This window comes from Piliocolobus tephrosceles, unplaced genomic scaffold (assembly GCF_002776525.5).
Source record: "Piliocolobus tephrosceles isolate RC106 unplaced genomic scaffold, ASM277652v3 unscaffolded_110, whole genome shotgun sequence".
Taxonomy (NCBI): domain Eukaryota; kingdom Metazoa; phylum Chordata; class Mammalia; order Primates; family Cercopithecidae; genus Piliocolobus; species Piliocolobus tephrosceles.
In genome coordinates this window covers 360,596-374,443 of record NW_022292088.1, presented here as the reverse complement: position 1 = coordinate 374,443, position 13,848 = coordinate 360,596, and the positions used below count along the sequence as shown (strand labels likewise).

Sequence of the window (13,848 nt, the reverse complement as noted above, 5' to 3'; positions counted from 1 at the left end):
AAGGAAGGAAGGAAGGAAGGAAGGAAGGAAGGAAGGAAGGAAGGAAGGAAAGAAGGAAGGAAGGAAGGAAATGATACTGAGTTCCACTGGGGATGGGGGATGAGGGGTTGTGAGGTTGTCCATTGGGAATGGGTTGAGGAGAACCTTATTTGCCCTGTTTATTGGTCTATTCCCTACACCTAGAACATTCAGCACATTAGGAACTCAAAAAATGTTAAACGAATAAACGAAAGACAACCTTTGCTGAAAGGGGCCAGCCCCTCCACACCTGTGGGCGTTTCTCGTCAGGTGGGAAACAAGAGGCTGAGAAAAGACAGAGACACAGAGACAAAGTATAGAGAAAGAAAAGTGGGCCCAGGGGACTGGCGCTCAGCATGCAGAGGACTGGCCCCTAGTAGAAACTCAGTAAATCTTTGTTGAATGAAAGAATTCATGAATGTGGTGTTAAAACCAGGACTCATTAAAGAGTCCTAGGGTGCAGTTCCTGAAACCTTCCATGTGCTTCAGAGGTCATTGTGTCTGTAAGATGTTGCTCTTTCTGGTGTTTTCCTTAAACTATTTGTCATGATTGCCAGGTAATAATTATAAGATGGAATACTTTTAAGTTACTTCCAGTTCCCTGCCAGTAGCTCCTGGTTCTCAGCCCACTCTCTCACAGGACTATTTCCCCACTTTCCCTAATTCTTACCACATGCCCTTCTATCCCTCTGATTAACTACACATACCCTTTGGTTTATACATACTGGAAGTCTTTATCTTCTTTATTTACTGTGAGTGTATTTAATGGGACAGCTGTCTCAGTCACGTAGCCAGTACTGAGAGAGCAAGTGCATCATGTCTTTCTTTGGGCAGAACTTTGTGCAGTGCCACAAGAGGAGATAATGCTCAGAATTGTTTTGTGTTCAGTAGGACCCAGAAAGGGTGGAGTTTGCGTGACCACAAACACAGGCTGCAACTAATAGAAAACTCTAAGAGTATTCCATTCCCCACTCAAAGTCTACCTCATTGTGTTATTCAGCTGGTTTTATCTCCCCAGCCAACCCAAGGCCATCCAGGACCACAGTGCATCGGTGAGTTTTGAGTGAATAGGCTGGTACTGTTAGGACTGAGGGACCTCTTGGATGTGATATGGGAAAGGATTCAAAAGAAGGCCAAGAGTGAAAGGTCTCCCAGGCTTTTTTTTTTTCCCCAAGACACAAAGATGGTAGGTAGGTAGTATATAGAAATACCTGTGAGTTTTTGGCTTTTCTAACTGGATCGTGGCTGATACACCACCTGTGGGTATCTCACTTATTTGTTGACGTGTTCATTGTTTATCTCCCCTGCCTCCACTAGAAATGTAAGTTCCATGAGGGCAGGGACTTCGCTTTGTTTACTTTGTACCCCTACACTCAGAACCATTTCTGGCATATGCTAGGTACTCGATACATGCTTTTTTGAATGAATGAATAGGAGACTCCAGCATCCAGGGAACAGATAGGAAAGTGATGATTACATGGGGCAAAGGAGAGCAAGGTCTGAAGGTTATTCATACTAGGGAATTAGCTATTGCAACAACACAACGACAGTGAGCTGTTCAGCCTGTCTTTTTCTTTCCTGGATATCTGGGGCAGGGAGCAGTAAGTCATGGCCAAGTCCTACCAGTATCCTCTGACCTCTGTGCCAAATCACGCTTCTGGATAGGAGACTGTGGAATCCCTGGAATCTCTGGATGGGACACAGTGGAATCCCTGGGCCCTGAAAAGAGTCCAGGGGAGCTGTGCAAATGGTCCAGGGCAATATCCATCCATACACATTTCCTACCTGTTCTCTGGATGCTGGAGTACCCTATTCATTCATTCAAAAAATATTTATTGAGTGCCTAGCATAGTGAGAAATGGTTCTGAGTGTAGGGGTACAAGGTAAATAAAGCAAAGTCCCTGCCCTCATGGAGCTTACATTTCTAGTGGAGACAGGGGAGACAGACCATGAACACGTCGTCCCCTCTGCTGCTCTCGCTGGAGCCCTGTGAAGCCTCTGTTGTGGTGGGGAATGGCGCAGCCCGCATTTGAACTTGCTCCTTTTCCTGAAGCTTGAAAGGCACACGTCGGCGCGTTGTTCCAGAATTTATAATGCAAAGTCTACATAAACATTCCTGTAACCCTTGATGTCCTTAAACTTGTTGCTTCTCATATTAGCTTGGATCTGCCTTTGGCCACTCTTGAAGGGGACGGTCTCCAGAATGATGCTCCCTCGATGTTGGGGTTTGAGGACCCCAAGGCTGCAACAGAGAATGCAGCATGCCAGAAAACCACAGGCATGATGATGACCCCAGAGCCCTTTTCCACCCAGCTTCCTGAGTGCGAGGGAGCGCTTCCACTTTCCCTTCCCCAGTGTCGCGAGTCTGGCCCAGGAGCCCACGTCCAGGGAGAAGGATAGTGCTAATCTCGCGGGGGGCGGGAACAGAAGAGAAGGCTGAGCACTTGCAGCACTTACAAGACTTTCTGCTGTTTCTTGAAGAGGCCACTTCCTTCCACGGTCAGCACACAGTCCTCAACCTGCTCCGAGAGGGGGTTTGAAAATATCACCTGTATGGAGAGTGGCTGGTTCACAACGGCTGCTCCTAGAACCTAAACAGACCAGGAGGGGAAGGAGAATTAGTTCTCATTCCTCAACTCACCAGACATTTGTGAAGGGCACTGTTCCGTAAGGTGGCAGGATATGCCATCCCCGAATATGCCACTTTGGCATAAGAATTACTTTGAGCCGAAGACAATTGAGAAGAAGCAGATATAAGAAAAGCTCTCTGGTTGCCCCTTATTTGCCTAAAAGTAGGACATAAATTTACAAAGGTGTCCCCCCTCCCCTCTCTACCAAGAAGGACAAAGGCTGATCACCAGAGATGACTTCAGACCTTTATGAGCCTGGAGAGGGCACCAGAGGAATCTACACAACAGACTTTCTAACTAAGTTTTATCTACCATGAGTTTCCCATGTATTTGCCTTCCCCAAATTCGCCACCCCTTCAGACTCAAGGTCCTTTCCCTTTCTCTTGTCACTTCTCTAAAAACATATTGCTTCTTTGCTAAGATGCCATAAAAGCCCAAGTTCTCGCCAAACCTTCATGTTTCCCCACCGGAGGGGGCTCCATGGGCTTACTTAACAGGGTCTAGGAGGCTGGTTGGCCTCGGGGAGACAGCATGGGAAGGAAGGGAGCCCTTGAAATCTTCCCACTTGGAAGATCACAGAATGTCAGAGCAGGAGGGGTCCTCAGAGGCCACCTACTCTAATCCCCTCTCTGACAGTTCAAGAAGTAGAGGCCCAAGGCCTTGTCTGAGGATGCACAGCCAAAAAATGGCAAATCTGAACTGACTTTCAGACAGGGCTCTCCCCAGACCAGAGACCCTCCATCTGTGCTCACTTTCCTTATGTTGAACCATGGGGAAGGCCAACAGCAGGAATGGCACAAGAGGGATCTCTTCTATTGTCCATGGCACCTGTTCAAGGACCCATCCATAGGGCCTCTAGTGGGTGGTACAAGAGGATGAAGACCTCTCAGACAAACTTTTCCCTCCTGGGGCACCAGAAGAGGCAAAGGAGGGAGAGGATGCTCTCCTAAGCAGGCCCAGGCTGCCCTCTCACAGGGCTTCACCCCCTCCCCACCAGATCCACGGGGCCCCACAAGCCTTTTGCAGGACTCCTGCCTACATTAATCGTGATGCTCGGATAAGATAAGGTGATGATCTTGTTCACCAGGATTTTCTCGGGACTGCTTTTCTCTTCACCCAAGGCACTGATGCGGATCAGCTTGTCTGTTGACAGGTACTGGCTGTACTGGGAATAGGAGATTTTGCAGGGGTAGGTCTTTGCTAAAGAAAGAACACAAGGATGGGGTGAGAGTAGCTGAGAAAATCAGCCAGACCTGGGTTGGACCTGGGGTCTCTCTTCCACAGAGAAGAGAGAGTCAACGAGTACCAAGTTCCGGGGAAGCAGGTGACAGCTTTTCAGATGAGGAAATGCGCTGGAAAGAGCCAAAATGGCTGCCCAAGGCCATTCTGCTAGGAAATGGGAGAGCTAAGGCTCCAACCAAGGTCTCAGAGACTCAAAATCTCAGGTTTTTCCTGCAAAACCAGCTACTTTTGTTGGGGTGGGAAAGGAGGAGGAAGAGAAAGGAGGCAGAGAGGAGATACTAGGAAGGAAGGAAGGAAGGAAAGGAAGGAAGGAAGGAAGGAAGGAAGGAAGGAAGGAAGGAAGGAAGGAGGAAGGAGAAGAGGGAAGGAGGGGGATCATGCCAGAGGGGACAGTAGGAATCACGGTGTCTCAGGGGTCTGCCCCCAGAACCCTGTCGGCCGGCTTGACCACACCGATGTTGCCAAAACCAACTCTGCGTACACAAACTGTGCACATGCATACCTTCTTTAGGAGAGAGTGTGATGAACGCTATGTCCTGCCAGAATGGGGACAGGGGGCTGCCATCGTGCAGCAGAGACTGGGCACTCAGGTTCACTTTGAGGTCCTTGAACTGGGAGGACATGTTGAAGGCCAGCAGGACAAAGCATATATCCTGGCCCATGTTGGGCGGGTCGAGCAGCTTGAATTTCAGGGAGACTTGGACCACATCACTGGGTCGAAGGGAAGGTGTATGCAGTCTCCGAGGGCTGTCCTGGCTCAGTGGGGTGGGCCTGGAAGGTTGCAAATCTGCTCCTCTTCGGGAGCTATGGAACCTTCCAGCCTTCAGCTTCTGCAGAGCCTTCAGAAACACCTGCCTCTCCTGGAGGGAACCTGAAGGTGGGGAGAGCGCAGCACCAGCTGTGAGCCAGGCTGACCAGGGTACACCAAGGCTGAGCGCCATCCCCCACCCAGTATCTCCACCAACAACTTCAGGCCTTCACTCCCAGTAACAAGCAGTCCCTCCACTCCTCATGTGCTTTCCCAGGCAGGCTCTGCTGGCCACTTCGCACCCATCCTCCCGTATCAACCACAAGCAAAGCATATTACCATTACCATTTTTCTTCTTCTTCTTCTTCTTCCATACACAGATAAAGAAAAGGAGGCTAACAGAAGTCATGTCACCTGCCCGAGTCACACAACTAGTAAGGAGCAGAGCCCAGGCGGGAACCAAAACTGCCCAACTCTAAAACCTGTGCTTGTGACCGCTCAACTCTATCCTAATGTCCTCAAGGGAAAGACAAAGGCCCACAAACGCAGAGAAATAAACCTCTTAAAGACAGCAGGGCATGGTGTGATTTCCTGTTCCAGAGCCAGATTATTGTTCAGGGATAGACTAATTCCTGGAAACTGAGAGAAAGGAGCAGCACACTAAATAAGTAAAGACATATGAAAGGAGGCCTAGGTGTGCGGAGTTCCCAGAGTGGCCTCAGCTTCTCTGCTCTATCCCGGAGGTCCCTGTGGGCCACATGTGCAGGAATACTTCCCCACGCCTCCCTTATAATGCCAGAAGCTGCCTTTGTTGAGTACGTACTCTCCCCAGGGACCAGTTCTACCCCTTCAATGCATTTGCCACAACATCCTGAGGCAGAGGCCACTTTTATACCCTTGCTCTGCAGGTTGTTCTAAGCCCAGTTCCAGACAAAAGAGAATCTGGAGACATTTGCTTCAGTAAGAATGGGCCCAAAGTCTGAGTGCAGTGGCTCACACCTGTAATCCCACCACTTTGGGAGGCCAAGGAGGGTTGACCACTTAAGGTCCAGAGTTCGAGACCAGCCTGACCAACATGGTGAAACCCTGTTTCTACTAAAAATAAAATAAAAGAAAATTAGCCAGGCGTGGTGGCAGGCACCTATAATCCCAGCTACTCGGGAGGCTGAGATAGGAGAATTGCTTGAACCCGGGAAGCGGAGGTTGCAGTGAGCCAAGATCGCGCCACTGCCCTTCCAGTCTGGGCGACAAAGTGAGGCTCTGTCTCAAAAATAAAATAAAATAAAATAAAATAAAATAAAATTAAATTAAATTAAATTAAATTTAAAAAGAGTGGGCCCAGAGAGATGGGAATCCGATTTAGCACATCTGTGGTCTGTGCGACCCCAGACCCTGCCAGGCTGGGTGGGAGAAGACTGAATACTCCTAGCCCGAGGAGCACCTGAGCAGGACACTCAGGACCACCAGGGTATGGCTCCAATCCCCCTGAGTCCACAGGGGACCCTGTGGGCCTCTGTAGCAAATGCGGTCACAGCTCCACCCACATCCCCTTGGCACTTGCCATTTCAGTGCCCACAGGCCCTGCTTTTCAAATTGCAGCCCCTGCAACTCTGTCTGAGACTTTCTCTGCTACCAGAGCAGACTCAGCTCATGCATGGGCGGGCCAGAAGTGCTAGAGAATTTGCATCCCCTAGGAACAGCCCTCAACTCATGACCGACAGGAATTGATGGATAAACACCCTAGCCCCTATGCCTCTCTGGTGCGATAAATCTGCAGTGTTGTTCAGCACTTCACACCGAATCAGTGATAGGGTTGCCAGATTTAGCAAACAAAAATACAAGGCAATTTAATTTGAAACAAACAACAAAGAATTTGGGACATCTTTTTTTTTTTTTTTTTGAGACGGAGTCTCACTCTGTTGCCCAGGCTGGAGTGCAGTGGCTGGATCTCAGCTCACTGCAAGCTCCGCCTCCTGGGTTTATGCCATTCTCCTGCCTCAGCCTCCCGAGTAGCTGGGACTACAGGCACCCGCCACCTCGCCCGGCTAGTTTTTTGTATTTTTTAGTAGAGACAGGGTTTCATCCTGGTTAGCCAGGATGGTCTCGAACTCCTGACCTCGTGATCCGCCCGTCTCGGCCTCCCAAAGTGCTGGGATTACAGGCTTGAGCCACCGCGCCTGGCTTTTTTTTTTTTTTTTAAGAAATGGAGTCTCACTCTATTGCCTAGACTAGAGTGCAGTGTTGCCATCATAGCTCACTGCAGCCTCAAATTCCAAGGCTAAAGCGATCCTCCCATCTCAGCCTCCCAAAGTGCTGGGATTGCAGGTGTGAGCTACAGCTCCTGGCCTGGGACATATTTACACTAAAGCATTATTTGTCCTGTATTTTTCCTGGCAACCCCACTCCCAGAGCTCCCAGCCAGCTGTCACTGTGCTAACAGGCTTGCAAATGTACTCTTATATCCATTTCCTCCCCTTCCCTGTCTCCCTTCCTCACTCTGCTACCAGCATTTCCAGGATAGCCTCAAAAATAAACCACTTGTATTTGAATGCTTGCCTCAGGATCCATTTCTGGGGCAACCCAGCCAAGATGAGGCCAGAGGCCGCAGGGAGAGGGTGGTGATGACACTGCTGGGCTGTATTCAACACTCGCCCCCTACTGCGAATCCCCTTTCCAGGTAGGGAATTCTGGAGCCTCTCTGTGTCTGTCCCCGAGGCCCATGTAGACGAACCACAGACACCCACTCACCAGTACTCCCAGCAACTGCTCAGCCCTCCCTGCCACCCTCTACCCACCCTGCCTTGTGCCTGCTCAGATCCTCCCCAGCCAGATCCCAGCTCCGGCCCTCACCCTGCCTCGGCCCTCATGGACTGGATATTTTTGCCTGGTTCCCTGGTAGTTGAATCTAGTGGCTGGCGTTTCTCAGTTTCCAGGCATTCATCTATAACAGATTAACATAGCCTCCCCTGTGGCCTTGCTGCCAGGGCTGTCACCTCAGAGTCAGCCTCTGGTCCTGCCAGCCACGCAGGGAGGAGGGGTGGGAGTGAACATCTGGGCTCGCCTCAGCCTGTCCTCCAAAGACTCAGTGAAACACAATGAATTAAACAATATCCTAAATAAAATAAATGAATGGCATAGTGTTTACTAAATTCCCTGTCGTCTTCAGTGGGAGGCTGATTTTGGGGCGGGAAGCAGGGGTGAAGGATTCATATTCTGTTTGGGCTCCATAGTCCATGTGAGCGCCTTGCGGCGGGAGCTCGCTGGCCTGCAGGATGTGGGGTGGGGGCGTGACAAAGAAGTGAGGCCGTGGGGCCACCCCAGCTAGGGCCTCAAAACTGAATGGCTGAGGCGACAGTGCGGCTGGGTCCTGCCTCTCAGCTGCTCTCTGGCTCCCTGGGGTAGGGGAAGGTTCCTGCAGGACTGGGGCTCTGAGTAGGGCTGGCTTACTTACTTACCTTCTTCGTACTTGTAGTTCTCTGTGATGTCATCCCGCTCATCACTCTGGATGCTTTTTGTGCTGATAAAATTGCCAACAGAACTCGTGTCCTGGTGAAGTTTCTGCTCCTTCCCTCCCTGGACGAGCCAGGACATGCAGTCAGCATTCACCATCGAAAACACAAAGGGCGTGTCGTAGTTCAGGTCCACTTCTCCGTCTTTGATGGCTCTGACAGAGGCAGGGCCGCAGCAGTAGACGCCTGAAGGAGAACAGGGGAGCCTTGGTGGGCCGTTTGTTGCAGGGCTGGACAGGGGTGGGGCACTTTCCATGGGAGCGGGTCCTGCCTTTCTTCTGGAGAGCCTCACCGTTGCTCATCTCCTGAGGTGTGGCGTCCAGCACCTGCCAGCCTCCATATCCAGGGGGCAGATCCTTCCGGGCCATCCAGCACTCATTCCAGACATGGAAGTTCCTGTCAAACAGAGCCAAGGGAGACGTTGTACTGCTTGGTCTTTCTAGAAGAGGGCAAGGGATGGACGAGCAAATGAATTGTTGGATGGAAAGACAGACTTAGCACACACGCAGGGCTTGAAACCTCTGTGGATAGCCAGGCACGATGGCTCATGCCGGTAATCTTAGTACTTTGGGAGTCTGAAGTGACAGGATTGCTTGAGCTCAGGAGTTCAAGATTAACCTGGGCAATAAAGGAAGACCTTGTCTCAAAAAAAAAAAAAAAAAAAAAAAAAAATTAACTAGGCATCATGGCGCGTGCCTATAGTCCCAGCTACTTGGGAGGCTCAGGTGGAGAATCAGTGGAGCCTGGGAGATCAAGGCTGCATTGACCTTGATCAGACCACTGCGCTCCAGCCTGGGCAGCAAAGCCAGACCCTGGCTCAAAAAAATGATTAATTAGTGACAGGTCTTCCTCTCGTGGACCTCTGTTTGCCTCCCAGAAAAGAGTTTCCCTCTGCGGACTCAGCTTGTGACAGAAAGTGAAGGTTTCCAGAGTCCACTGAAGTTAAAAATCCTTCACTGTCTCATGAAACAGTCTTCGTGGCCCCTTTGTGTGTGTTGCTGACTCACAGAGGCAGTCGCTGTCTTTGTATTCGGAGGTAAGGCCGTCCTGTGGTCAGAACTGTTGGCACTCAGGAAACAATACTCCAAAATGAAGGTCTCAGAAGCAGAAGTGTTTTTCGGGAGCTTTTCCAGTCTTCCTGTCTCTCCGTCTCATTTACCCCCATGGCTAACCATAGAAATTAACATCTCTCTTCCCCAAGGTGGGAAGGTCATGGAAACCAGAACCCCTTTTCCCCAAAGGCAGTCTTAAAACCTAAAAGTACTACCCTGGCTTTCCCTCTGCCTTTCTGTATAAAAATTGGCCATAAAAATTTTATCTGACCTACCTTGTTTGACTATAGGTCAAAAGACCCTCATTCTAGAGAGGGTTCTGCCCCATATTGGGAAGGAAGGAACTCATGCTCAGAGAGGCCAAGCAGAATGTAGACAGACAGGGCTGGGTTTCCCCGCTCAGTCTAGTAGCGTTAGGTCACACAATTTGTCCAAGCATATTTCTACGTGGCTGTCCATACTCTGTTAGACCAAGCATAAAACTGGACAATTTCCCCTGAACCCAGGAGGTTCTGCGAAGGAGGTGACAAAGATGAAAACCTCAACCCGGGGCAGAACGTTCTTATGATGTGAGACTTCTAAACCTCAAATGGGCTTTGTTCAGCTGTCTCCCAGCTGAAGATTGGCAAGAGGTGTGGGGGCAGCCTTGGCGTTGGGGGTGGGGGGTGGAGGAGGTGAAGGGGAGGGAGCAGACTCACGGACATCGTCCTGCCCTTCCTCCTGCCATGGGGCTTGGCTCCGATGTGTGGCCCTAGAAATAGGTTGAGAGGTTGTTTCTCACCAGATAGTATCCTTCTTCTTATTCCCCAAAATCCGGCCCGTGTTGTCGTAATACTCGTCTATGATCAGGTTTCCATCTGTGTCGTGGCCAGAGTCGAAGTTGGTGATCACACGGGTGGGGATCCCCAGGCACCTCATCACTGCAAAAAGGGCAGAAGCCACCCGTGAGCTGTAGATTCCGGACCTGTGTATTCCCAGACTTTGGGGCCTGGACCTGGAGAAATCTTCCATTCGTCATCTGCAGGACCATGCTGGAGCTGTTTGGAACACTGGAATAGTGATATTTCCAACTTCCTTCCCCACTTCTGGAGCTCATGGGAGAGATTCTATGCAAAGGTCGGGATGCTGACTGCTCAGACGAGCACTGCCTGAGCCAATAAAGTCTAGCAAGCTGTGAGCTCTGCTTACGCCAGGAGGGTGGGACAGGCATGCCTTTCCTTTGGCAAAACTCAGAGGCCCGACTCAACTGCACTTCTTTTCTGGCCCTAAATCTCCAGCTTCAAGCCACAGCTGGAATTCTATTCCTTTCTGTGATTAGAATGATTGCTTAAGACCATCAGATTCTCAAGCAAAACGTTCTGTATGATTTTTCCCGGGTGTATGATCTTGGAAGCCTCTCTAGGAAAGCATCACAGATCAAGCCAACAAGGAAAGAAAACCATGTAACAAGAGCTTAGAAAAGTGAGAGTTTCTACCTGGTAGAGACATTATTGAAAGAAGGCAGAGTGTTGTCTTTATTCCTGGGAGCCATGCATTCTGTTTGCCAGCCAACTCCCATTCTTTATCCTCTGCCGTATTTCCATTCTGTGTTTTTTTTTTTTTTCCCCGAAGTCAAAAAATCACACTCCAGCCCTAGTGCCCTGGGTCTGGAGTGTGATGACGCAATCTCGGCTCACTGCAACCTCCACCTCCCGGGTTCAGGCGATTCTCCTGCCTCACCCCCCGAGTAGCTGGGATTACAGGCACACACCACCATGCCCAGCTAATTTTTTTTTTTTTATTTTTAGTAGAGATGGGGTTTCACCATGTTGGCCAGGCTGGTCTCGAACTCCTGACCTCAAGTTATCCACCTGCCTTGGCCTCCCAACGCAGGCACAGGCGTGAGCCATTGCGTCCGGCCTCTGTGCTCTTTTAAGTACAGGAAAATCCCACCATGAAATGCTCTGGGGATCCCTGTCCCTTCGTGTCCAGCAATGACAACCCAGTCAATTTAATAATGACAATAATAGTATCTACCAGCTGGGCATAGTGCTAAATGCTTCATACACATTATCCTCAAGACAACTCTATATGACAGCTACTATTATTATCTCCATTTTGAAGACACAGAATCAGAGGCTAAGAAAGTTTGCTACTTTGACCAAGGTCACACAGCTAATAAGAGGCAGAGCTACCACTAACATCCTGGTTTCACTGCTAAGCTTGCAGTCAATACTGAGTCCAGCTCTCAGTAGTATGCATACAGTTCAGCATTTTAGTGTTTCCACCTAATTTTACATCCCAAGTATTTTCCTATATTATCAAATATTTGCCCAAAGCAAGAGTTTAGTGGTGATTATTTTGAAACATTTAGTTGGTTTTCAGTTTTCCCCCCGTTGTAAATACTGTGATAAATACCTTTGTAGATCAGTATCTCCCCTCCTCTGGGATATATTCTAAGGGGTAAAATGACCAAGTCAAAAATACGGTTATTTCTAAGGGTTCTTCACACACACTACTGTCATTTCATAAAAACTTATAATTTTTAGTTTAAACATTTAATTGCATACAGATTTTAGCTCACCCTCTTCTTATTCTGCACTTTGACACAGAGCCTCTCCAGGCCAGGGTGGGGACAGGCCTTGGATGGGACCAGAAAAGGGAGGGGAGAAGCCCAAAGGGAGCCTTGAGCTCGCGTGGCAGGTCTGAACAGGGCTGAAGAACTAGGGCAGGCAGTGGGTAGAGCTGACTAAGTGGGTTGTAGGTGGAGGTGACACAGGACAGCTGCAGAGGTGAGGCTGAAGGTTGAAAAGCTGTCACTGAAGGACCCTGAGACAGCAGTGAGACAAGAGAGCAGCATTGCAGGGGCACATTTATGCTAAAAGTACAGTCAGGAGGGTGAATGACACTCACAGTAACAAGAAAATGTGCCAAGGAGGAGGGCAGGGAGGCAGAGCAGGGAGCAAGCCTCCCCCTGCCCTTCACCCGGATGGATGAGTTCATGAGTGGTCACCTGAAGGGTCAATAGTGGTGTCAACTCCTGCTAAACATGACTTGATGGGCACTGTCCCACACTAACACAAGTAACTGATCCTGAAGCATTTTGAAGTTCTCTATGAGACCAGAGTACGAGGCTTGTGATGAACTGTTTACAAGTCTGTCTTCCTGAGGGCAGGGGTTGTGTGTTATTCATCTTTATCATTACTCAGCTATTAATAATACAGGGCAAGGCCCATTTTGCATCTTGCTGCATCTTTGCTGGACGGATGGATGGATGGATGGATGGATGGATGGATGGATGTTGTCTTATGAATCTTTTGCCTGTTCTGGTGATTTCTGAGTTCAACACACCACTATCCTAATGGCTGTGTGATGCTTTGGGTACCAAGCTCAACAGTCCGTAGAGCATAAGCTTTGAGTGGTGATGGATTTGCACTGATCCAGTCTCACCCTTTGCTCATCATGGCTTGTGAGAGGACTTGGATGGGGAGCAGACTGTCACAGTAGAACAGAATGAAGTCACAGAGGGGCAAGAATGGTTTCTTACATAGAGGGTGAAGCGAAGGCATCAGCTTCAAAGCACTCAGATCTGTGCAGCAGAAGCCGTGCACACACATGTTTCCAGGGGCCTTGCTCCCTCTGTCCTTCTGGTTCTGTCCTCCCACAAAGAGCTCATCCCGACTATGGCTTTCTCTCCCGCTTGTGTGCCCAGGACTCCTGAATTTGAATCTTGAGCCTGTCTAGAGACCTTGCTGTCACTGAACACATCCCTCACTGCACTTACTGTCTTCCAGCCTTTCTAGTCAAGGACATCATCATCATAGGTACCAGATGTGGTGCCAAGCATGGCACGGGGATTACCTCCCTTAGTTCTCCTCAGGCCCATATGATTATCCCAACTTTAAAGATGAGACACCTGGAGCTTAGAGAGGTAAGGTCACATGGCAGAAAGAGAAAAGCCAGGGCAGGACATAAACCCACGTTTCTCTGATCTCAAAGCCTCTCAGGCTTTTAACTGCAGGCCACAACACTGCAACTCCACTGGATATCCCAGCCACACCTCAGTCTCAATGCACCTTCCTCTGTGAAGTTTTCATCAATGACTCCACACCACACTCATCCCTTCTCGTGCCCTCACATAACCCTGATCGCCTGTGTCACACATTTCAGCACTGGATTTGGCTGTCTGTAATTTAATGTGTCTGCCTTATCTTGTCTGCCAAATTACACATCCCCCTAGAGTTGAGCTCATATAAGACTTTTCTTGCACTTCTACATTCCTAGTACAAGGCTGGGCACAGGGTAGGTGCTCATTATATTCCTGTTAAAGTAAGGCACCTTTAACCTGTTCCTGCGGACTCTCAGTCCTGATGACTCACAGCTTGACGTGAGATTTAGGTGACCTGTCACTGATGATTTTGAGGGCTCTGAGTCCCTCGTAAAAGAGAAACCCACGTGGGGAATCTGTGCTTATGGACATGCATACACTACATGCACATGCACTGATGCAGTGACAACTGGGCAAAGGTGAAAGAGATCTCAGAGTTGGGAAGGGGCCACAGAGTTATCAAGGTATATCACACCACATTCTCAGCCTCAGCAATTACATTTCTTCATTCAGCCATTTAGTAGTCATTCAGTGATAAGTGTTGAGACCAGGTAGTCAATTA

At 49.4% G+C, this 13,848-nt stretch overlaps 1 protein-coding gene and 1 long non-coding RNA gene across 5 annotated transcripts in view; one reads left to right on the top strand and one right to left on the bottom strand.

Moving 5' to 3' along the window:
- The window catches only part of LOC113219868, a 14,605-nt gene extending 9,414 nt beyond the window's left edge, over window positions 1-5,191 (top strand). For all 3 annotated transcript variants that reach the window (XR_003306847.1, XR_003306845.1, XR_003306846.1), the window contains exon 3: window positions 5,019-5,191. This is a non-coding gene — a long non-coding RNA (uncharacterized LOC113219868). The remainder of the gene's footprint in view (window positions 1-5,018) is intronic.
- Window positions 1,502-13,848, bottom strand: part of LOC111529185 (protein-glutamine gamma-glutamyltransferase 5) — a 37,122-nt gene continuing 24,775 nt past the window's right edge. For both annotated transcript variants that reach the window (XM_023196083.2, XM_023196084.2), the window contains 7 exons: window positions 9,981-10,119; window positions 8,440-8,543; window positions 8,094-8,333; window positions 4,393-4,761; window positions 3,688-3,848; window positions 2,476-2,609; window positions 1,502-2,260 (listed from right to left, as the gene is read on the bottom strand). In XM_023196083.2, coding sequence (XP_023051851.1) covers window positions 2,107-2,260; window positions 2,476-2,609; window positions 3,688-3,848; window positions 4,393-4,761; window positions 8,094-8,333; window positions 8,440-8,543; window positions 9,981-10,119 — 1,301 coding nt within the window. In that variant the 3' untranslated portion in view covers window positions 1,502-2,106. The remainder of the gene's footprint in view (window positions 2,261-2,475; window positions 2,610-3,687; window positions 3,849-4,392; window positions 4,762-8,093; window positions 8,334-8,439; window positions 8,544-9,980; window positions 10,120-13,848) is intronic.